Source organism: Leopardus geoffroyi, chromosome C2 (genome assembly GCF_018350155.1).
Source record: "Leopardus geoffroyi isolate Oge1 chromosome C2, O.geoffroyi_Oge1_pat1.0, whole genome shotgun sequence".
Classification (NCBI taxonomy): Eukaryota; Metazoa; Chordata; class Mammalia; order Carnivora; family Felidae; genus Leopardus; species Leopardus geoffroyi.
In genome coordinates, this window is record NC_059333.1 from 18,922,501 (window position 1) to 18,948,404 (window position 25,904).

At 38.6% G+C, this 25,904-nt stretch overlaps 1 protein-coding gene across 3 annotated transcripts in view; it reads right to left on the reverse strand.

Moving 5' to 3' along the window:
• Positions 1-25,904, reverse strand: part of GABPA (GA binding protein transcription factor subunit alpha) — a 40,328-nt gene that overhangs the window by 12,283 nt on the left and 2,141 nt on the right. For all 3 annotated transcript variants that reach the window (XM_045501582.1, XM_045501581.1, XM_045501580.1), the window contains exons 2-5: positions 19,285-19,387; positions 16,343-16,487; positions 12,260-12,344; positions 8,127-8,372 (exon numbers count right to left, since the gene is read on the reverse strand). In XM_045501582.1, the coding sequence (XP_045357538.1) occupies positions 8,127-8,372; positions 12,260-12,344; positions 16,343-16,487; positions 19,285-19,361 (553 nt within the window). In that variant the 5' untranslated portion in view covers positions 19,362-19,387. The remainder of the gene's footprint in view (positions 1-8,126; positions 8,373-12,259; positions 12,345-16,342; positions 16,488-19,284; positions 19,388-25,904) is intronic.

A 25,904-nucleotide genomic window follows, 5' to 3' on the forward strand; every position in this document is an offset into this window, starting at 1 on the left:
GTATAAATATATATATACACACATATACATGCAGATAAAATCCAGACAGGTTTTTTTCCCCCAAGTAAAGTATATAAACTCAAATAAAATTTAAAAAAATTTGTTTAAAGTTTATTTACTTAGAGAGAGAGAGGGGTGGGGGCACCGAGAAGGGGCAGAGGGAGGAGAGAGAGAACCCCAAGCAGGCTCCGTGTTGTCAGTGCAGGGCCAGATGCGGGGTTCAATCTCATGAACTGTGAGATCGTGACCTGCCCAAGCTGTGATCCAGAGTTGGATGCTTAACCGACTGAGCCACCTTAGGTGCCCCCAAATAAATTTTAATGATGTATTTTCTCCTCAGCTCCTTTTGAATTTCTCAACCTAAATCTGTAATGACTTCATCTGGTTTTACATCTGTTAGTCTGGAGTTTTACTAAGAAAAACAGTATAAAATTGCTCTCCAATGGGTCAACTGGAAGAATAAAATATGTGATTACTTTAGAGAGAATGGAGTTAAGTTATTCAAGTTTCAAACATTGTTTTGTAGCTGTGTACAATTTGGTGCACTGAAAAAAACCCAAAATAATCCATAAGGAGCTTTTGAGGAGCTAGACTTATTCTCCAAAATGTGCACAACATAATCTTTCCTCCCTTTTGCTTCTTGTAAAAAGCTAGTGCTCCTGTATCTCTACCCTTTGGTGGCACTTACAACATGCAAATTGCATGTTTACTCAGCTGTCTTTCCCTGTAACACGTTAAGGTCTTGAATACAAGGGCTGTGTCTTGTAAACCACTGTATCTTCAGCATTTACCACAATGCCTTATGCATAATTTGTTAAATCTATAAAAAGTAAATACAAATAAATTCATTTTCATCATTTGTTACTATCTAATTGAATTCACAAATGAAAAGGATGGCCAACATGTACGAACATTTAATTGTTGTATCCCCGGCATCTAACAGAGTATTTTACCCATATAAATTTAATAAATACTGACTGACTGAATTTTGATACAGATACTTCTGCATGGAGAAGATGACCTATCCAAATAGCGTTGGTTACATGCCCTAGGCTGCAGGCTATTCAATAGGAGTAAGTGGAGAAAAAACATTTAGGTACTTATCAAGAGCCAATTTATAGTAAAAAATGAATCAAACATAATAGAGGATTGATAGTCACAGAACTGATTTTTTATTTGATCTTTTCACAAAGAGGTGAAGGCAGGAGATGGCAGTGAAGTTTTTTAATGTCTCTAAACGCACATGTTAAAAAAACACCACTAAAAGCAACCAGAGAGCGAAACCAAAAATCCAGGTATATTTACAATAAAACGAGGTGACAAGATATCCCCAGGAAAGCCCAAATACACACAGGTGAAGACAAAGCTGTAACAGTCACAGACCTTCATGGTGTCAGTTATCTGTGCAGGAGACAGCAAAGCAGGGAGGAAGCAAAGGGACATGTGACCCATTCTTCATTCTGAGCACAGGAGAATGGAAACACAGCCAGGGAGTTCTTACTGAAAGCACGACAGGCCAAGCCAAAGCAGCAGCTCAACCAGTCCTGCCCGATCCAGTAACAGGTGAGCCCAAAGGTCTGAGGTAAAGGTGAAGGGGCTGGAGCAGTGTAGCATCTGTGAGCTCTAAAAACTGAGCCTGCGGATCACATCCAGGAGAGTGGACCACAATGAGGAGAAACCGGAGGGAATGGGATCGAATTGAGTAGCATAGGAACACCAAGGAAAGAGAGAGAGGAGGTCCAGATAAAAGTGGAGTAAGGGAACAGGCAGGAACTGAGCAAGCAAGTGGCTCTTTTTTAAAGTTTTATTTATTTAAGTAATCTCTACAACCAACGTGGGGGCTTGAACACACGACCCCAAGATCGAGAGTCACATGCTCTTCTGACTGAGCCAGCCAGGGGCCCCTACTGGCTCTATTTTTTAATATTAATTGAAAATAACAGATGAAGGAGTTCTGGGAAGTTAGAGAAGCTATCCTGAAACACAACTCCCTTTAAAAGTTCAAGTAACCTCATTTTACAAAAACATGAAGAAAGTGTCAAGATCAAAAAAGTTGGGGGAAAATAGAAGTAGTCTGATTTGTTTTCTTAAATAACATTAGGACTTCTGTCCTACATTAGGACTTCTCTCCTATGTTAGGACTTCTTAACATAACTAATTGTCCATGCATATTCGCCTGCTTATTTTCTCTAAGACCCTAGTAAAATTATAGTTAAGGATTTTTTTAAAACAAGTAAACTCATAGGACCATGAGTGGAAATGACAAATGGATGGGAGATTTTCAACTTATTTTTGAAGACCATAAGCAGAGTGAAAATCCAGTGAAGCAGGAGAAGCTATGACCTAATATATCTTTCAAGGAGAATATAGCAAGAAGAGTTTCTTGCCTGCAGAACCCCCTTATTGGCTCAGGTCATGGTGGCACCAGGTAGCAGAAGAGGTGTACATGGTAAATGAGGGGACTGATTTCTTTCTTTCTTTATTTTTAATATGAAATTTATTGTCAAACTCGTTTCCATACAACACCCAGTGCTCATCCCAACAGGTGCCCTCCTCAATGCCCATCACCCACCCTCCCCACCCTCCCGCCCTCCATCAACCCTCAGTTTATTCTCAGTTTTTAAGAGTCTCTTGTGGTTTGGCTCCCTCCCTCTCTAACTTTTTATTTTTCCTTCCCCTCCCCCATGGTCTTCTATTAAGTTTCTCAGGATCCCATGAGAGTGAAAACATATGGTGTCTGTCTTTGTCCGTATGACTTATTTCACTTAGTATAACGCTCTCCAGTTCCATCCACATTGCTATAAAAGGCCATATTTCATTCTTTCTCATTGCCAAGTAGTATTCCATTGTGTACATAAACCACAATTTCTTTATCCATTCATCAGTTGATGGCCATTTGGGCTCTTTCCCTAATTTGGCTATTGGTGAAAGTGCTGCTATAAACAATGGGGTACAAGTGCCCCTATGCATCAGCACTCCTGTATCCCTTGGGTAAATTCCAAGCAGTGCTATTGCTAGGGAATTAAAAGCAAAAATGAACTATTGGGACCTCATGAAGATAAAAATCTTCTGCACTAAAAGGATACAATCATCAAAACTAAAAGGCAACTGACGGAATGGGAAAAGATATTTGCAAATGCCATATTGGACAAAGGGCTAGTATCCAAAATCTATAAAGAACTCACCAAACTCCACACCCGAAAAACAAATAATCCAGTGAAGAAATGGGCAGAAGACATGAATAGACACTTCTCTAAACAAGACATCCAGGGGCGCCTGGGTGGCTCAGTCGGTTAAGCGTCTGATTTTGGCTCAGGTCATGATCTCACGGTTCGTGAGTTCGAGCCCCACATTGGGCTCTGTGCTGACAGCTCAGAGCCTGGGTCTTGCTTCAGACTCAGTGTCTCCCTCTCCTTCTGCCCTTCGCCCACTCATGCTCTGCCTCTCTCTGTCTCTCAAAAATAAACATTAAAAAAAACATTTTTTTTAATAAAAAAATAATAATAATAAAGACGACATCCAGATGGCCAACAGGCACATGAAAAGATGCTCAACGTCGCTCCTCATCAGGGAAATACAAATCAGGGGACTGACTTTAAGTGTATGGTGGTGTCAGAACCTTCAGGGCCTCTCCTTCATTCTCAGGAGCCAACTGAACAGAAGCATCCCTCAACACACATGTCCATAACCCTTCCCCCACTCCCAGGAACACTTTAAGATCAGTGACAGACATTAAACAGATCTTGGGAGAACAGATCCCAGTAATAAAAGTCTACAAACTGAAGAGTGAGACCCTCTGCCCTTCCCTTTCCACTTCCACAATGCAGCATTCACATACAAGTCAACCATAAATCCTCACTGCAATGTTCTACCCCTGTTAGGTATTTGGCCAATTCTCCAGAAAAGTTAAAAGAAACCCAGGAAAAAGAGCTATACATACTGGCACTTTCAAATCTTTTAATGAAATGACCAATACCCCATTTTACCTGTGTATGGTCAAGAAACCCCCTCCAGAGCTTCAAACTAATTAGCTTTGAAGTTATTCACTCTGGGGCGCCTGGGTGGCTCAGTCGGTTGAGCATCTGACTTCAGCTCAGGTCATGATCTCAGAGTTCATGAGTTCAAGCCCCACATCTGGCTCACTGTTGTCCGTGCAGAGCATGCTTTGGATACTCTATCTCCCACTCTCTCTGCCCCTCCCCCGCTGACACTATCTCAAAAATAAGTAAACATTAAAAAAAAGTTAGGGGTGCCTGGGTGGCTCAGTTGGTTGAGCATCCAACTTCTGCTCAGGTCATGATCTTGTGGTTCATGGGTTCAAGCCCCGCATCGGGCTCTGTGCTGACAGCTCAGAGCCTGGAGCCTGCTTCGGATTCTGTCTCCCTCTCTCTTTGCCCCTCTCCCATTCACCTCTGTCTCTGTCTCTGTCTCTCTCTCTCTCTCAAAATTAAACATTAAAAAAAAAGTTATTCACTCAATGAACAGATGAGCAGGAATAATCAGATATTTGAGTCTAAAAACAAACAAAAATAAACAGAAAAATAGAACCCAGAAAAGACAGAAATAATGCCATAACAAAATGGAAAACAAATTTTTACAAACCCCAACACAATGATGAAAATATTCACAGAGGTAAGAGAAAACATGATATCCATAATACTGAGCTCAGAATACTAAAATCAACAAACAAATATCAAGAGTCCTTGTAAAGTGAAAGTAACTCTCAGGACAGGTTGTTATATAAAGACAAGAAATTTGGCAAAGTTGTACAGACAGATACAGAAATGACAAGCGGAAGAGTAAAGACACAGAGGATCAGCCCAAGAGATTGAATGGGAATTTCAGAAAAAAGAAAAGAAAAACACAGAAGGTAATTATCAAAAGACTAATACAGGAAAATTTCCCAGAACTGAAGGCTACAATTGTCTAGATCAGCAGCTGTCCAATAGAAATATAATGCAGGGTACTATGTAATTTAAAAATTTTCTAACAGCTACATTAAAAAATAAAGAAATTAGGTGAAATTTATTTTAACAATAATTTCATTTAATGAATCCAAATGTTATTTCAGCATGTAATCAACATAAACAATTTTACATTCTTCTCTTTTTGTACCAGGTATTTTACACTTGTAGTACTAAAAAAAATTTTTTTTAATGTTTATTTTTGAGGGAGAGAGAAAGAGAGAGACATGAGCAGGGGGACAGAGAGAGAGGAAGACACAGAATCTGAAGCAGGCTCCAAGCTGTCAGCACAGAGCCTGACATGGGGCTCGAACCTATGAACCATGAGATCATGACCTGAGCTGAAGTCGGATGCTCGACTGACTGAGTCACCCAGGTGCCCCAACACTTGTAATATTTTAAAATGTTAATATTTGACAATTTGGGGAGCCAAAAACGTGACTATCTTTCTTAATTATTCAAACAACTGAAAGAAAAAATAAAAATAAATATAGTCATCTTTTTAATATTCTTATTAAAAAAGGACAAGAATAAATACTTTTAGTCAGTTTGAACATCCCATTTGACCAGACTTCTAACTACTATAAATTCATCAATTTGAGTTTCATCTACAGCTTTTAAATGTGAAATAGTAAACAAAACAAAAACAAAACAGCAGGAAAATAGTTAGAGTCCTGGAAAAATCTAAAAGTGAAGGGATTGTACATATATGAACAGGTGGTTCTAAGCTCCTGTCAAGATATAAAACTGATACGTATAAAATGAACTTTAAGGAACTGTCCAATGTGGACCAATATTTCAAAGAGATTTAAAGTAGCTACGACCAGTCAGCCATATTTCAATTTTGCACAGAATTAACAAGCAATTGCAAAATGACTACCCTTACGTGCAGAAAGAAACCTGAAACGATAGTTTCCTAAGAAAACAGTAATTACATTCCTAAAACTTTCCAGTTGCTAATGATTTTAGGAACAAAAAAAAAACAATGATTTAAAAAAAATCTTCCTATACCTAAATAAATGTCAAGTGTTTGAAAAGAGCTTTATTCTAAGTAAATAATACCCTTGGTAGGAACTTTGAGTCAAAGTTTATAATCTTGCTCTCTACAATTCATTTTTAAATATTACTCTCCATAAAAGATTCTACTCCTCGGGGGAGAAGGCAAAATGGGTGATGGGCATTGAGGAGAGTACTTCTTGGGATGAGCACAGGGTGTTGTATGTAACCAATGAATCACGGGAATCTACCCCCAAAACCGAAAGCACACGGTATACACTGTGTGTTAGCTACCTTGACAATAAATTACATTAAAAAAAAAAAAAAAAAAAGGATTCTACTCCCCAAAAGGTTCTTGTTGCAAGTCTAGCAAACCATAAAATATTATTTCAAATGTTTTTATGCTCCTTCTTTCCTTCTCAGCATTTCCCCTCTCAGGGGTGACTCAGTAACAAGAAGGTCAAGTACAACATCTATGCTGGCTTCCACACGTCAAAAATAGGTAAGAATACTGTCAACTACACCGTCTCTGAGGAACAGCTTGATCTCCTCCAAACTGGACTTACCTTCTTATGTTGCAATTAAAAGTCCCTATCCTGGCTTTCTTCATCTACCCTTTTCCAGCTAGTGCCATATCATTTTATCTACAAATACTCAGCTTATCAACAACTCTTGAACCTTCAATAATATTTACTTACTCTCTCAACACTCTTCCCATTTGCCCTCCCCATCAAAGGTTAATATTCAGTTTTTTCCATTTCCATGTCTATTTATTTCCTGTAACTCATCTTTAACTCTACAGTTACTTTTTTCTAAATCTACCAATAAACCTCTGATCACCAAATTTAACAGATACTACTCAGTTGGCATTTTTTTACTTTGCTGGCAGTGTGGAGATTTTTGCCCATCTAAAACTCTTTCTCAATTTCACAGTCACTGTATACATTTCTTGTTTTCCTTCTATGTCTTCAGCCATTCTGTGTCTCCCTTCTTTTCTCCTCAAGCTGAAATTCTGACAAGCTCCAGGAACCAATCTTTAACACTGTGTTCCTTTCCATTTTCTCTCTCTCCATCAGAGACTGCATATACTCTATGGCTTCAATATAAATTCAACACAGTGGAGTCCCAGAAAACATCTTTATCTCCAGTCCAAATCTTGTATACCTGAAAATACTTTCTGGTTACCTTTAGTTAAGTAGGTACTATTCAAAAGTAGAACCACTTTCCCTTGAAAAAAATCTTCTCAATACCAGACTTCCCCAACTCTCCCACTTAAGCTCCGGAGGGCATGGACTATCTTTCTAATGCACCATCAAAAGCCCAGCATTTAACATGATGCCTGGCATATGTAGTTCACTAAACATGTAATGAAGATGTCACCAATTCTCATCAATATCATGATTACCCTATATGCACCCAAGCTTGAGAAGTTGCATCAGTACTTGAATCTCTTCTCTCTACCCTCACACAATCCATGAGTCAGCTGCTCAGCCCCATCACTATTTTCATTCATTTCTTTCCCCAGAAATTATCAAGTTTAAGCTGACCTAGACATTATCACCTAGCCACAACTCAACTATAACATGCCTCTGTTTTCCCTTCATTCGGTCTCTATGTGCACCAACATATGCCATGCACTCCCACCACGTGGTCACGTCCATCAATCAAAACAGTTCTATCCTGTTAAGAGTTAACTCCACCAAACCTCACTACTCCTGAATACTCACTCCCATGTCTAACTTTTGCACATGTGTTTCCTGTCTGGTCTGCCCTTCTCTGTCCATCAGTTTCTTTGTCTGTAATAAACCTTTTCCCAGTTTCCACACAGGCCACTGTGATCCCTTGAGACTGTGGACAGCATATTCCCTTTATATATGTAAGTTACAGCTTAAAACCATGCTACCTTTTATGGCAACTATTTCCTTTCACTTAGCTTCTCTGTCTTCAACTACATTATGAACACCTTGAAGGCAGATTTTTTTAATTTCTTTGTATTCCCAACATCTGCAAAAATATTTGTCCAAAGGGGATAAAAAAAATACAGAAAACGATATTCTTCCTAAATATTCTACATTTAAAATAGATTATAACTTACTCACCCTAGTATCTTCTATGTTAAGCTTAATTCCTATTATACTACTAGCACATAATTAAGTATTTTATTACCATAAGGTATCCCGAGGCGTTCTTGCTCTTTCCTGTAACCTTCCAGTGCGGCAGCCCATCTTGTCACTTGTTCTGAGGTTTCATCTGAAATAGTTGTGATGTGTTTTGTGCCATCAAGAGTTATTACTTGAGCTTCTTCAACAAGATGTGCTTCTGCTTCAGCATGGTGGGCATCTGGATCAATAACTACTTCAACTGTTTCCGCAGGTTTAACAATTTCAAGGATGTTTAGCTTAGGCTCAATTCCTTAAGAATGAATAAAAAAAAAAGTAAATTCAAATGGATACATAAAAGTCACTGAAAAGTCATTAGTTTAGTTTATGCGCTCTCAAATGGTAGAGCAAATACTCTCTTGTAGACATAAATACAATTATTCAATGGGACTTTAGTAGATAACAGTATTGTGTCAAGATTAATTTCCTGATTTTGATAATTGTAATGACATACAAAAGAATTCCTTGTTTTCAGAAAACACATACACTGATGTATTTAGGGACAGAAAAAGATCATGTATGCAACACGTATTCTTTTTTATGTTTGTTTACTTATTTATTTTTAAATGTTTGTTTATTTATTTATTTATTTATTTATTTATTTTTTTTCAACGTTTATTCATTTTTGGGACAGAGAGAGACAGAGCATGAACGGGGGAGGGGCAGAGAGAGAGGGAGACACAGAATCAGAAACAGGCTCCAGGCTCTGAGCCATCAGCCCAGAGCCCGACGCGGGGCTCGAACTCACGGACCGCGAGATCGTGACCTGGCTGAAGCCGGACGCTTAACCGACTGCGCCACCCAGGCGCCCCGAATGTTTATTTATTTTTGAGAGAGGGAAACAGAGTGTGAGCGAGGGAGGGACAGAGAGAGAGGGAGACACAGAATCCGAGGCATGCTCCAGGCTCTGAGCTGTCAGCACAGAGCCTGACGTGAGGCTCGAACTGATGAACAGTGAGATCATGACCTGAGCTGAAGTCAGACACCAAATGACTGAGCCACCCAGGCACCCCACGTTTATATATTTTTGAGAGACAGAGACAGAGCGTGAGCAGGCGAGGGGCACAGAGAGAGGGCAACACAGAATCCGAAGCAGCCTCCACGCTCTGAGATGTCAGCACAGAGCCTGACATGGGGCTTAAACTCATGAGCTGTGAGATCAGACTTAATCTGAAGTTGGATGCTTAACTGACTGAGCCACCCAGGCACCCCCTGCAACTTATTCTTAAACAGGGCAAAAAAGATAACAAGGGGACAGGTGGACGGAGAACAAAGCAAATGAAATAAAAGTTAACATTTGGGGAATCTAGGTAAAGGACATCCAGGAATTCTTTTACTCCTCTTGTAACATTTTTGTTTTTTATTTTTTTTTAATGTTTATTTTCAAGAGAGAGAGAAAGAGAGAGAGAGGGGCAGGGAGGGAGGAGTGGGGGAGGGGCAGGAGAGAGGGACACACAGAATCCGAAAGCAGGCTCCAGGCTCTGAGCTGACAGCACAGAGCCCTACGTGGGGCTCGATCTCAGGAACCACAAGATCATGTTCTGAGCTGAAATCTGACGCTTACCTGACGGAGCCACCCAGGCACCCCTGCAACTTTTCTACTAAGTCTAAGATAATTTAACACCATCACCACCACCACTACTACCACCACACGCACAGCGACTTATAAACATTTATTAGAAAGAAAAAGTACCAATATGGATTAGCAAATAAAAACTAGACTAGGGAGAATATAAAGGAGTAGCTACTCACCTGCGGAATTTGTAGAAGCCTTCTAAGCAAATTAAGATTATTGACTGACTGATTTTCTTTTAAAATTTTTTTTATGTTTATTTTTGAGACAGAGAGAGAGACAGAGCACAAGCATAGGAGGAGCAGAGAGGGAGACACAGAATCCGAAGCAGGCTCCAGACTCTGAGCTGTCAGCAAAGAGCCCGATGCAGGGCTCGAACTCACAAACCATGAGATCATGACCTGAGCTGAAGTCGGACGCTTAACTGACTGAGCCACCCAGGCGCCCCGACTGCTCTTCTTTTCAAGGGTCAAAGTACATGTCTTAAAAATGAATTGGCACTGAGTTTGCTAAATACACATTATTAACTTCTGATTTCCATTTTCAATTGAATGAAAGAAAAACACCCCAAATTCTTAAGATATTCAAAACAGAATAAACTAGGCCTTTATAAAATCATCTTCTGTTATGATGACAGAAGATACTTCTGTTATGATGACAGCTCTAAGAAACTATCATATTACTTAACAGCTACTGTTTGGTCATTGCGTCTGTTACAATCTATATCAAATTTAATCAAAGTATATTTGAAAGAAAAAACAAAAGTCAACTTTAAAGTTGAAAACCTTGAAACCTCTTTGAAAACCAATTCTATAATAAACTGTATTGCTTATCATTCATTTTCTGATACAAAGATAAGTCAGTTTTCAAATATACATGAGAAAAAGAACTAGAATTTTTGAAAAAAAATTTCCTAAAATTAATCTCTAATCCTCCATTCAAATTTCATCAAGTCAACTCTCCCTATACTTGCAAGAAGTCACTAGGCTTTTAAAGAAAACAAAGAATTTTTGGGAATGCAAGCTGGTGCAGCCACTCTGGACAGTATGGAGGTTCTTCAGAAAAATAAAAATAGAACTACCCTACGACCCAGCAATTGCACTACTAGGCATTTATCCAAGGAATACAGGTGTGCTGTTTCGAAGGGACACATGCACCCCCTTGTTTATAGCAGCACTATCAACAATAGCCAAAGTATGGAAAGAGCCCAAATGTCCATCGATGGATGAATGGATAAAGAAGAAGTGGTGTGTGTGTGTGTATATATACATACACACACACACACACACACACACACACACACACACACACAATGGAGTATTACTTGGCAATCAAAAAGAATGAATTCTTACCATTTGCAACTACGTGGATGGAACCAGAGGGTATTATGCTAAGTGAAATTAGTCAGTCAGAGAAAGACAAAAATCATATGACTTCACTCATATGAAGACTTTAAGAAACAAAATAGATGAACATAAGGGAAGGGAAACAAAAATCATATAAAAACAGGGAGGGGGACAAAACAGAAGAGACTCATAAATATGGAGAACAAACTGAGCATTGCTGGAGGGGTTGTGGAAGGGGGGATGGGTTAAATGGGTAGGGGGCATTAAGGAATTTACTCTTGAAATCATTGCTTCACTATATGCTAATTTGGATGTGAATTTTAAAAAATAAAAAATAAAACAAGTTAAAAAAAAAAGAAGAAAACAAAGAATTTCTTATTGTCAACGATGGTCATTCTGGGGGAAATTGTAGATCAGGAGACAGCTACCATTTTCATAGTTTGAGAATACTTTGATCTGTGAAATGCGATTATAAGCAATACATTATGTTCAAACATTTAAATTAGTCTAAAACTGTGGTCAGAACTCCCAACAAGCCACATTTTTAAAAACCAAAATTCAACCTACCCAAAATGGTTTCCTAATTTTCTAACTTTTGTACTTAAACAAGATTAGTAAAATACTGTGATGGATATAGGTGACTGAGTCACTCTATATCTTGTGCGAATTCCTCTCTGTGTGCTAAACTGTAGAGACTAGATTTCCTTGGAGCTAGGGTTCCAGTTGGGATTCAGGTTGTAGAATCACTGGCATAAGCCTGCTATTAGGAAATGAGTAAAGAAGGGACAAGCAGGCATATGACATCCACGTTTTTGGCTAATGTGGATCACTGTGGGGGCAGCATGGTTCTAAGTTGACAGCTATAGTGGTGGCTTTTAGATCTGGCATTTTCCAGATCATGGCAGGGCAACAGCTTCCTTGGCAATCCAGTTCTGCAGTGTGGCTAAACTGTTCTGAGAAAGTCAACCAGAACGTGTATTTCCACCTTTCTCTACTTTACAATATATTCTTCTCCAAGTAAACTAGTAGAATATGTTATACTATCTACTTCACCCTGACAGATATAATAATTAAACCAAAGACAAGAATATGTGACTACAACATCACATAAAGTAATTCACACAACCACCTAAAACACCTAAAACTTGTAAAACTGAGTTCTCTCATATTTAAAAAAAACACAAACTAGACTTTAAAGTAACAACATTAAAAGCAGCTTACCTTGGTAAGAAATTACCTGTACACTAAGTTGTACAGTTCCATCTGTCTTTACTCCTTGGTCAAACAAACTTCGTTCTGGATCCAGCTAAACATGGGAAAATGATAAAGGCAAATTTTAGTTCAGTCATCTGGTTTAATATAAATGGATGTACCAAACAGGACTTAATTACTGAGGCATACTAATGGAATTATAAGAACACATCTAATTATCCAAGTTGTCATATCACTTAATTCTTTGTCGAAATTAAAAATATTTTAACCACCATGGTGGTAATTAAAGACACCATAAATTAACCAAATTTATTTGAGGTGGTGGTTTTCTCTAGCTCTGGAGGTTAGGATTTTAAATAATGTCAAAAGGCATTATTACTGTTTATTCTGCATATATATTTAAAGTAGAAGATAATGCAATTTTCCTGTCATAAATAAAGAAGGGTGTTTAATTAGTGGGGAGATTTATATAAATCTATTAACATAATTTTTGCCAAGTTCCCCGAATTACCAATGCCACACATTTAAGATCAAGGTTAACTCTAAATCTCTGGCAATACAGTTAATAATGTTAAAGGACTTATGAGCTCACACCTGACCTAGCTTTGATATCTTCCACAATGAGTCTATGTCCTTTCAGTATTAGTGCTTTTATCCTTCACCTCGCCTAACAGTCAATGCATTTCGCACAATGGGAAATTGATGACAAAATGTAAGGTTCTGCCTTCCAGACATTCTGTCACCATTTTAAAAGCACACTAGCACTATAATTATCTTGAATAATGTATACATCTGTGTGTCTGCATTCCACGCAGCTGGAGGCACAAAGCTCCTCCCATTCCCCTTCCCAAGAATTCAATGCTGTAGTCATGGTACAAACACATTTTCTAATATTAAAAAAGCAGTCATACAAATAAAACCTAAAATCTGAAATGACTTTAGGTCTAAATACGAACACAGACAAAACACTCTATATAACCCTGCAGAAAGACAGGACAAACATGGTAGTTTCACTCCTTAAAAGAAGTCTCTCTGCTTAACGCTCTGTTAAAAACTCTCCCGATACCCAGATTCCTCCTCTCTGCGGTAGGCACGGGTATGATCCAGCAGAAGCTACAGCATGTGGAACTCTGACAGTGAACTCTCACACAGTACTGTATATCCTAGCTAGTTCACATACTCCTCAAAGGAGCACAATTCTGCCACTCTCCATCAGCGTTCAAGTCGACATTCATCTGAAAATACAAAAGCATCACCACAAGCAGCAAGCATTCTGACTCCAGATGCATGTGGTTAATTGTTATGAAGATGAGAAGCTGCTATCCTCACATTCTTTTTAAGAGAGAAAGGGAGACAGGGAGGACTGCAAAAGGCTTTAGATACTATGGTAGCTCTGAATTCTGTGATACTACGAATGATGCATATTTCCAATATTATTCAACTAATATTTACTGAGAACTTATGATACTTTGGGTACTTTGCAGGTAATACTTTCATTTTGGTTAGGTCAGGTATGATTAAAAAAAAACAATAAATGTTAGAGCTGAAAGACAAGACATCAAGTCCAGATTCCCCTTTATTTTAGAGGTAAAGCCCAGTGACACTAAGTTAATACAAACTTTTTTAAAAGTCTGCCTTAAACAAGTAAAGAGTTTGGAGTCACATAGGCCTGTGTTCAAATTCCAATGTACCTCTTTGTAGCTATGCATTGGGCAAATTTTTAACTTCTTTAAATTTCAGTTTCTACATCTGTAGAATGTAATTAAGAATATGCTGATTTGGGGGCTACTAGATGGCTAGTTGGTTGAACATCTGATGCTTGATTTCGACTCAGGTCATGATCCTAGGGTCATGGGATCGACACCTGTGATGGGTTCTGTGTTGAGTATGGAGCTTGCTTAAGGTTCTCTCTCTCCCCAACTCTGTCCCTCTCCTTACTCCTGCTCTCTCTCAAATTAAAAAAAAAAAAAAAAAAAAAAAAAAATGCTGATTTCAAAAACTGATGTGAATGTTAAATGATATAAAGTAGCAGTGTCCTGCAATTATTATTTTTTAAAGTTTATTTATTTTGAGAGAGACATTTTTGACATTTAAGTCTTCTCTTGGAGAGAGAATAAATTAGCACAGTCTTTTTGGAAGGTAATCTGGTATTTAGTGTCTACTAATATTGAATGTGAAATACCTAGTAGCTCACCTCAACAAATTGTTATAAATTGACACAGAGACACCAAGAATAGGGGAGAGGCAGAGAGAGAAGAAGAAAAAGAGAATCCCAAGCAGGCTCCATGCTGTCGGCACAGAGCCCAAAGTGAGGTTCAATCCCATGATCTTCCACAACTGCGAGATCATGACCTGAGCCAAAATCAAGAGTTGGGTGACTAACCAACTGAGCCACCCAGACACCCCTGCAATTATGTTTTCATTCAAGGTAAACTGCCCATACAGTTCCATTTCACCAATTTTTAACGGCTGTCTTAAATGCCAATCTACAGAAGTTACTTATCTATGTCCGTTTTTGGAACGTTTGAGTTATTTTCAGTTTCTGCACAACAATGCAACGAATATCTCAGATGTATAACTGTTCACCTAGGTGAGGATTTCTGTAAGAACAATTTATTGAGGTGAGCTACTAGGTATTTCACATTCAATATTAATAGACACTAAATGCCAGACTACCTTCCAAAAAGACTGTGCTAATTTATTCTCTCCAAGAGAAGAAAAGACTTAAATGTCAAAAATTCTAATATTACTAGACTCACATACATTCTCTAATTCTAGAAGAGCAAGATCCTTGTCCCTTTCAACATTCACTAGATTTACTGAAAGGAAAAGATAAAAGTATGGTTGAGTGGCAAGTGAAACGCACAAATTTCATCTAAACATTTCAACTTATTCTACATCAAAATATTATTTAAAAATAATAGACAGGGGCGCCTGGGTGGCTCAGATGGTGGAGCATCAGATTCTTGGTTTTGGTTCAGGTCATGATCCTACAGTTCATGAGTTTGAGCCCCACATCGGGCTCTGCACTGACAATGCAGAGCCTGTTTGGCATTCTCTCTCTCTTCCCCTCCCGCGTACTCTCTCTCAAAATAATAAACTTAAAAAAAAAAAAAAATAGACATACGATGATTTGAATTTCTAAAAAACTAAGGTAAAAGTCCTACAACACATGGAGTACCTACGTCATAAGGCAAACAAAGGGGAGAAGAGATTAAACAAACCAAATAATCCCAAAAAGGACACCATTTGTATTCATATAATTTAGCATACAAAAACAGTATAAAAGTCTAATACTTACTCTTATATTCAAGGAAGGTCTGGAGAAACTATTTGAGCAATTCTATCTAAGCCACTACCTTTTATACATGAAAATACTACCTTTCTTGAAAGAATACTATAAAATACGACTATGAATATGCTGAAAACATAATATACTGTTAAAATACTACCACAGGTAAAATCCTATTGCAATAAACTCTAAGAAATATATACACTGGTACTTAAGTTCTTATCCGAAATGCATTGCTGGAGCAAATAAATATGGAAGGGAATATAAAAATCATTTAGGCAATTTTTTTCTTTTTGAAGATAAGGAAACTAATGCACAAAGAAGCTAAAAGTTAGTTAGAAACAGGATGTGAGGAGGGCACACTGCAGGTTCCAACGTCAATGTGCTTCTCACTACTTTATGTTTAAGCTTTGATTCACATGTATTTGAACTTATTTTATATTTGTAAAGTAAAAAGCAAATGTTTCGTTTAGTACTCAATCTTTTAAATGCAATTTTGAATGGAGAGAATTTTGCTGGATTAACTTTCACTCCTAAATGCTTAAATTTTGTAAAACAGGTCAAATTTAGTTATAATGACTATAGCTGTACAGATAAAAGGCTAACAAGAAAACATTTCTGGGACGCCTGGCTGGCTCAAGTTGGTAGATCATCCAACTATTGATCTGGGGGTTCTATGTTTGAGCCCCACCTTGGGTGTAACGATTACTTAAAAAAAAAAAAAAATTCTAATGCAGACTTAAATGCTGAAACATAAATCTAAAAAAAAAAAAAAAAAAAACCACAACTTTTTTTTTTACCTGGATATCTTGCAGGCAAATTTCATGAGCATCCAAAGAACACTGTAGTCTTGGTTCTAGTAGTTTCTTTAAATTGCCTATTGGCTCATTGATGTCTATAGCCTGGCTTACACATTCAGCCGGAGTGTAGGTTTGTTCTACAATGCTAAATGTTAAAGGATATAATTGTTAACACTTTTACCCTGGATATTAAAGTAACAATACGCTCAAACCAAAACTCAATATCAAAACACATTTCTGGTCTTTGAAACTCATTTCTGCATAGACACTATTCATAGTGGTAGGCTTGTCACCAACTAGTGTTGCCAAATTGAATACTGAATTGCAGAGAAATGTGAGCTTGAAATGTGAAGATACAGTCTTGCAGACATATCTCTCTAGGTATATAAATGTCCATATGTGTGTACACATATAGAAGTACTACATATACAATATTTACAGGGAAATGTTTGCATTATGTTACATTTTCAAGTCATTTTGAAAAATTTTAGGCCCAGAATGGAAGGTAAAAGTCTCCCTAAAATTTGTATGCCATCTCTACTAGTCAATTTCCTTTCCCAACATAAATGTAAATAATAAGGCATGAAAATGTAAGTTACATAAAATACTTCTGATTTAACTTAATCTGAGAACTACTGGTTATAATCAGCATAATTCCACATTAAAAAAATTACATTCCTGCTTTAAAGCTTTCTGAGGCTCTTCCGTATTGTTATTTCATACTTTGAATTTTATGAAATCGTAAGTTCCATGAGAGTAAAATCTTGGCAAACAATTCTACATACTTTTTGAAATCCTTATATGGTGTCGAATAGAAGACACACATCAAATAATATCTGCTAAGTTAGTGAATCTGGAGTTCAACTAAGTTTCACAGCATGTTTAATATGATTTGAATCTTATTTGCATCATGTATTTAAAAATTTGTCCAGTTCCATTTTCACATAAATTCCAAGTATAATGTGATACATGCATGATATTCCTAAATATCACTTACCAGTGTACATAACCCGAATTTCTTCTAAGACTTTAACAAAAGTTCCTAATAGAACACTCATGATTAAAAACAAAGATTATTTTTAAATACTAGTAAACTATTACTATTATTTTTATTAAGGTAAAACAATTGGGTCTTTTGGCCATGTATTTCTAACAAATTCCTTAGCTATAGCACAATAGGCTATCTTTTCCTTTTTCTGTAACAATCATTCTTTAAAAGAAATGTCACTTTAAGACAGATTTTAAAGACCCACTTTATGTGAGCTCAACATTTAAAAAATTTTTAAATATTTTGTTGATACTACTTAAACTCTGGAAAATTTCATGCAAAACTGAGTTTCTCTTGAAAAATTGAGAATGTTCTCATATCCCTGGACCTAAATTCCTGCACAGCAATGTACAGACGACAGCTTCATAGCAATAACTGCTCCTTTACAGCTACTCCCCTGGTCAATGTAGTAACTATCAATTTCTTACAAGAGACATCTGCAGAGATTTTCTATAAAGGGCCAAACAGTAAACACTTTAGGTTATGTGGGCCATTTGTGTGTGTTACATAAACATAAATATACGCAAGTCAGGCTCCAAGAGCCCAAATGATCCTCACCTCCTAATAATCTACCTTTTAGTAGTTACCTTCCACACTGTTTGGAGGTTGGACCGTGTGACCAAAAGACTAAGACAGAAGTGATATATCACCTCTTAGGTAATTTAGAAAGAGACTACAATGTCTATCTTGGAAAGCACTATGTCAGACCATTTGTGGTTTTTTTAATTTACATCCAAGTAGTTAGCATATAGTGCAACAATGATTTCAGGAGTAGATTCCTTAATGCCCCTTACTCATTTAGCCCATCCCCCCTCCCACAACCCTCCAGTAACCCTCTGTTTGCTCTCTGTATTTAAGAGTCTCTTATGGTTTTGGCAGACCATTTATTTTAGGGGGAGCCAGCTTCCATGTCATGAGTAGCCACAGAGAAAGCCCACGTGGGTCAGGAAGTGAGTGGTCCTGCCACGTGCCACATGAGTGATCTTGGAAGCAAATATGCTCGCCCCAGTCAACTTTTCAGATGACAGTGGCCCAGAGTGACAGACAGCTTAACTATAAGGTCATGAAATACCCTGAGCCAGAACCATCCAGCTAAATTGCTTCCAGGTTCTTGACTCTGAGAAACTGCAATAATAAATGCTGCACGTTTCAAGTAGCTAAGTTTTGGGGTAATTTGTGACATAAACAAATGTACATATACACACACGTATCTGACAATTAAAGGAAGAGAAAATAGCATAATCAAACATGCTGGAAAGCTCTATTAAAAACTTAAGTTTTAGGGGCGTCTGGGTGGCACAGTCGGTTAAGCGTCCGACTTCAGCCAGGTCACGATCTCGCGGTCCGTGAGTTCGAGCCCCGCATCAGGCTCTGGGCTGATGGCTCAGAGCCTGGAGCCTGTTTCAGATTCTGTGTCTCCCTCTCTCTCTGCCCCTCCCCTGTTCATGCTCTGTCTCTCTCTGTCCCAAAAATAAACGTTGAAAAAAAAAAAAAAAACTTAAGTTTTAAATTTCAGCTCTACTCTCAATGCTCAGCATCCTTGTCAACCTTAGTAATTCTGTCCATTCAACACAGAATTGTTCTAAACCTTTTTATTCCACAGAAGTCCTCTACTCTTCAGTTCCTTTTACTTTCAATGTATTATGTCATCTGCTTTACAGAGAAAAGTAGGGACCCATTATCAGCTATATTTATTACTAACTTTAGTTTAAAACTGTCTCTCCCTCCCAGCTACAAAGCCATTAAGTCAAAGGTAAAAAAGCAATACACTATCTCCCCAAAATGCTAAGGTCATTTGGAAAAAAAAAAGCCTCTCCCCACCAAAAACTATGGCTTGATTTTTAAGTAGGTATGCTGAGAATTATAAAAAGTAGTAAATTCAGAAAATACCAACCTTTCTTCTGTGCACTCTGGTTTCTCTGTCCCATCAATCTCAATTTCTATCAGCTCCTCTGCTTCTCTTTTAGTCATGGTTAGAGTATTTCAATAGGTCAGTCCTGCAAGAGTTAAGGCAGAAATGCTACACAAAAAGCAGAAATCCAATTTAAATAAAAGCAGAGGGTAAGCAGAAGAGGAGGAAGTAATCTTCGCACACAAAAGAAAATCCACAATGATTATTTATATTAACCTGACATGACTTCATCATTCCACTGTATTTATTGGGATGTTTTCTGGCCCAAACTCTCGGTCAATAAACTCATCCAAGTTACTTCAAAATCAAGTGAAAGGTATGTCAATTCTATTATAGCAACTCAGTCTTAATAACAGATTCAAACCTGTACCCTAAAAATTAACATGGAGATGAACCATAGTTGTTCAGCTAAAAGCTATACATTAGTAGCAGAACTTACAGCAAAGCATTATAATGACAGAGTGATGTAGATTAAAGTTCATTACAGCTAGCATTTGTGTTACAAATTACAGGTCTTATAAAGGTCAGTACAGCATTCTAAAATAGCAAAATAAAATAGCAAATCATTATAGATAGGCACATTATTGTCCTGATTATATGTTATAATCTTGAGATTTTTTTAGATGTGCTTTTATGTATTTTAAACAAAGCACTAATTTTAATTTTTATTTCTCTCAGGTAAAATTATTACCTGCTGCTTTAAACTATCATTGATACAAAACCATTATAATTTAAAAAATGCTAAGTAATGCATAAGAGAGCTATATATATTGATACTTCTTTGTGGCCATTTCTGAGGTATTAATGCTGTTAAGTTCCAGGTTCTGTTACTATCTTACTGGAGATCAATGAATTTGTCTTTGGACTCCATATACAGTCCAGAGTAGAGTTTTCTAAGTTTACTATCATATCTAAAAGGCACTTCTAAGTGTCTTTGACTTACAAGGAAATGGTCCTCTAAATTTGGTATTCTAATATCTGCAAAAGAGTCTCCCACTTAGAAGACCTGACAAAATGAAGAATTTAAATATTCATTCCAAATAATAACCACGATTTATGGAGTGCAGGGCACAAGCATTCAAACGCTTTAGAATCTTCACAACAGGACAATGTTATTTTGAGTATATATGAGTACACACACACGCACGCACGTCCTCACATGACAACTATCCAGAGGTCAGTGATGCTTAGCTGCTTGTGGCTCCACGAGACACTTTAGGTGTAACAACCTAAGTCCACATTCTTCCAGGTGGGACTGAACCATGGTTTGTTCAAAGACAGGCTCTATATCGCAAATGCACACGAGTACGAGAACCACCACCATCTCTAAGCTGGAATACTGCCACAACCCCTGCTAACGCGTTTCCCCCTTTCTGTGCCCTTGCTCTCACTACCGTCCATTCTCAGTCAGTACAACAGCCAGTGTGATCCTCTTTAAACTGTAGCACTCCTGGGGCGCCTGGGTGGCTCAGTTGGTTGAGCGTCCGACTTCGGCTCAGGTCATGAGCTCGTGTTTCAGGAGCTCGAGCCCCACGTCAGGCTCTGTGCTGACAGCTCAGAGCCTGGAGCCTGCTTTGGATTCTGTGCCTCCCTCTCTCTGGTCACGCTCTCTCTCTCTCTCTCTCAAAAATAAATAAACATTAAAAAAAATTTTTTTTTAAACTGTAGCACTCCTTTGATCAATACCAGTCACAGTAGAACCTAAACACTTCACAGTGGCCAGCAAGGCCCTACCGAGATCTACCCCCAGCCCCACCCCATTACTGCTCCAATTCTTGCTGCTACAGTCTTTGCTCCTGCTGTTCTGTCTGGCTGGCACCTATTTCCCCCACATGTCCTCCGGGCTAAATCCCTCACCTCTTTGATGTCTCTGCTCAAATCTCCTTTTCCCAATGAGGTATACCCTGACTACCCCCATTTAATTCTGTAATCGGCCTTCTCTATACCCCTTTCTTCTTTCTTGTTGTCTGCAGCACCTAACATACTTTATTATGAATTTCTGTATTCACTGTCTTTCTTCCTCCATTCTATTATCATCAAAGCACAAAGACCATATTGTCCAAGTGACTCCAGGAACGTAAATTGGTTTGTCTAGACCAGGGACTTTGTCTAGCTTCTTGAGGTGGAAAGAGTTTTGCCAGGTTTCAACTTCTCAAGGGACCAAAGTCTCTGTGAGAGGCACAATAACCCTAAACCTGTGACTATATGAAGTTACATGGCAAAGGGGAATTAGGGTTACTAATCAGCTGATCTTAAAATAGAGATTATCCTGGCTTATTTTGTTGGGCCCAACAAAATCTCAAGAGTCCTTAAAAATGGAAGAGGGGGGGCGCCTGGGTGGCGCAGTCGGTTAAGCGTCCGACTTCAGCCAGGTCACGATCTCGCAGTCCGTGAGTTCGAGCCCCGCGTCGGGCTCTGGGCTGATGGCTCGGAGCCTGGAGCCTGCTTCTGATTCTGTGTCTCCCTCTCTCTCTGCCCCTCCCCCGTTCATGCTCTGTCTCTCTCTGTCCCCAAAAAAATAAATAAACGTTGAAAAAAAAAAATGGAAGAGGGAATCTGAAGAGATCCAGAATGATTCAAAGTGAGAAAGACTCAGGGGTCAGTTATGACTGACTGGCTTTGATGATGGAGGCAAGGCGCCACAAGCCAAGAACACAGGCAGCCTCTAGAAGATGAAAAAAGAAACACATTGTCTCCTGAAATCTCTACAAGAAACACAGTTCTGCCCACATCTGATTTTAGGCCAGAAAGACCCATTTCAGACTTGATTTCCAGAACAGCATATAAGTAATTGATGGTATATTTAAGCCACCACCTGTGTAGTAATTTGTCACACAGTAGAAGAAAACAGTCTTTTTTCCCACTTTAGAAGGAGTATAACTCTCCTTCAGTCCCACCATCTCTAACAGCTGGGGCTGGTTTTCTGACAAGTTAGTCTCTAGCTAGTACCTAAATCTAGACTGACTGGTGTAAGATAATCTGATTTTCCCCACACTATCAAGGTTGCTCTGGCATCTGCCCTATAAGGAAGAATAAGGGGATGAGTTCTCCACTTGAATAGGTACACAACATGTACACCCAGCAGACTGACTTGGCCCCAGGTGACTTTTGTTTGGGATGCTTTAAAGATTAAGGCCTTTTCTTGTTGACTTCGGACTAATTAAGTTTTCCGTTCTCCCAGGAGGACACCACAAAGCCTGTCCCTTAACTGATGCTATGTATAAAATTGTGGAATTCAAACTGAGCGCTATAGCAAGATAGGTGATGAGCCAGTAGGCACCTACCTGATAGGATTAACTGAAGCTCCCAGGGCAAGAGTATTTGTTTACACACGTATACAAAGTACAGTACTGGGAACGGTGCCTCACCCTTAGCAGGCATTCCATTAATATGCGTTGAAAAAGCAAATGCTATAAGGACTATTACACATCATATAAAATTGACTCCAGATGTCTAAAAGGCTTAAACACGAAAGGTAAAACTATAAAGCTAATAGAAGAAAATGGTGGGGACTGTTTTGCAGTCTAAGGATAGAAAAGGATTTCTTAAATAAAATCCCAAACACATTAACCATAGAGTGAAAACCTGATGGATTTGATTGCATAAAAATTAAGATTTATGTTCAACAGTCAGGCTACAGAGTAGGAAAATATACTTCCAGTGTTCCAAAGTGGCAAGGGACTGGGGCGCCTGGGTGGCTCCGTCGGTTGGGCGTCCAACGTCGGCTCAGGCATGATCTCACAGTTTGTGAGTTCGAGCCCCGCATCGGGCTCTGTGCTGACAGCTTGGAGCCTGGAGCCTGGAGCCTGCTGCGGATTCTGTGATTCCCTCTCTCTCTGCCCCTCCCCCACTCGCACTCTGTCTCTCTCAAAAATAAATAAAAACGTTAAAAAAAATTTTTTTTTAAAAAGTGACAAGGGACTAATAATTGGAATATTAGAAAATGAATTGCCCGAATTGATAACCAAAAAATCAGGAAAAATCAGAAGACCAAAGCATGTTAAGAAAAGGAAATTCAGGGGCGCCTGGGTGGCGCGAGCGGTTAGGCGTCCGACTTCAGCCAGGTCACGATCTCGCGGTCCATGACTTCGAGCCCCGCGTCAGGCTCTGGGCTGATGGCTCAGAGCCTGGAGCCTGTTTCCGATTCTGTGTCTCCCTCTCTCTCTGCCCCTCCCCCGTTCCTGCTCTGTCTCTCTCTGTCCCAAAAATGAATAAACGTTGAAAAAAAAATTAAAAAAAAAAAGAAAAGGAAATTCACATGAAAAGAAAACAAACTGGTGAAGGATATGAAGAAATGCTCAAATTCAAATCATCCAAAATGCAATTTAAAATAAAGAATTATCACTTTATACCATGTGCTGGTGTATGTATGGCAAAACAGAATGTTGACTACAGAAAATAGTAGGGACATGAGGACATGAAAATCCTCTACCTCTGTATGGACAGATGTAGCCGTTCTGGAGAAAAATCTAGCAGCACTTGTTCAACTGAAGTATGCTTATATTTACGACCCAGTAATATTGCCCTTAGATAAGCACTACAGATATTCTCACACGGATTGATAATAGGATGTCCAGGGCAGCTTTGTTGCTGATAGCCAGAAGCTGAAGCCAATAGGAGTATCCATTGTAAAAAAGCATGCTAGGAAACTTTATTAGCACAGAGAAACAACAAAATAATGTTTACACACACAATCACAAAGCTGTTCCATATAGGAAAAAGCAAGAATACGGTTTATAGCAGAACACTTAAAAAGATCACTTACGTTTTGTTTTCAGGGCTTACATTTATTGCTCACTTTCACCTCCATTACTTACTTATTTATTATTAGTTTTTTAATCAGGAGGCTCCACACCTAACGTGGGGGTTGAACTCAGGACCTAGAGATCAAGACTCTCATGCTCTACCAACTGAGCCAGCCATGAGCCTCTCCATTAGCCAACTTAGCAAAAGAATTAGAAAACAAGTGAAATTTCTGGTAACTATGGAAAAATAGAAATGAAGAAGTAACCAGAGGTTGAGAAATGGCCCTACAGGCTTCACAGCAGGGATACCTGTGGTTGGACTTAAAACAAGCACTAAAACAGGGAGGTGTTTAAAAGTAATTTATCCTGTGAGCTTCCAAAAAAGTTATAGATCAGTGCCCACAAGGTGCCAAATAAAGCAAAAAATGAGCACACTTTATGTGCTTTCGGAAAAAATCACATTACTCATGAATTGATCTCAGAATTGATCTCTTTCTCTCACTCCAGGCTAGAGAAACAGTGGCGAGGTTTGGGAAATGATCCAAATCTTTGATATCACTGCTTGAGCTTACCTCTTTTTCTGGAACCAATTCTCCACAATTTTATGTCAATACTTAAGAAAATGAGGAAGAGAGCATTACTTGGTGCCTCTCCCCATGAGGGCTTCCCCCCAAAACCGTGGTTTCTCCTAGATTAAATCTAACCTGGAGTTCAGAACACTTCACAAAATGGATACAAACTAACTTTAAAAATTCCTAGAAAGACTAGTTTTCTTTAAAATACAGTTATGAATGGGACACCTAGGTGGCTCAATCGGTTAAGGGTCCGACTTCAGCTAGGGTCACGGTCTCTCAGTTTGTGGGTTCCAGCCATTCTTCGGGCTCTGTGCTGACAGCTCAGAGCCTGGAGCCTGCTTCAGATTCTGTGTCTTCCTCTCTCTGCCCCTGCCCCGCTCGTGCTCAGTATCTCTCTCTCTCAAAAATAAACATTAAAAAAAAATTTTTTTTTTAATACAGTTATGTTTAATATTCTCTTTTGGGGTCACAGATAAATTTGAGGATTGTATTTCTTCATTGGAATGCATTGCTGCTTTACAGAATTTAAGAAAATTTTGCCCAATAAAGGAAAATAAATAAAGGATAAAATAAATAGATGTATAGTGTGGCAGAACCTGCAAGGATGACAGCACATTTCCCCAAGCTAACAAACACTTTTAAGTATCAGAGGAAATTAAAAGACATTTTGAAAAATAAAGTCAACGGTTAAGAAAAAACAAAACACATACATCTGTGTGTGTAGAAAGTAAGAAAGCAAGTATGGAGAAAGGCTAACACTTGGTGACCACCCACCCCCACCCCTGCCTGGGGAGGTTTTCACTGCATAATTTCCAGGAATGCAGACTTGAAGTTTTACAAACAGAAGTTGGAGAGGGAGTAAACTCAACAGTTTTAATTTAGTAGTCAGCCTCCCCATAACTCAGCTCTCATAACTGATCTCAATTTAACATCTAGCTCCTTATTTTGTTACTTAGAGACTATGTATCTCTCATGACATACATACAATTCAGGTAAAATTGCCTTAAGTCCACCTAGTGCCAGACTATGTCTAAAAAAACAAACAAAAACAAAAAAACTTCGAAAGCCTGGGTCAAATCCTGATTGATACACACAAGTTGTTCCCCTAAAGTTGCTGTTTACGAGTCGATCAGTTTCTCCTTAAGCTTAAAATCACACAGGACCTAGGAATGTTATCACTGCTCAGCTCTTTGCTCCCGGGAACCTTTCTAAATCTCCTCCCACGAGTCAGACCTGGAATTCCTGCTAGTGAAATTCACTAGTGGAAACTATGAAGTGGGCA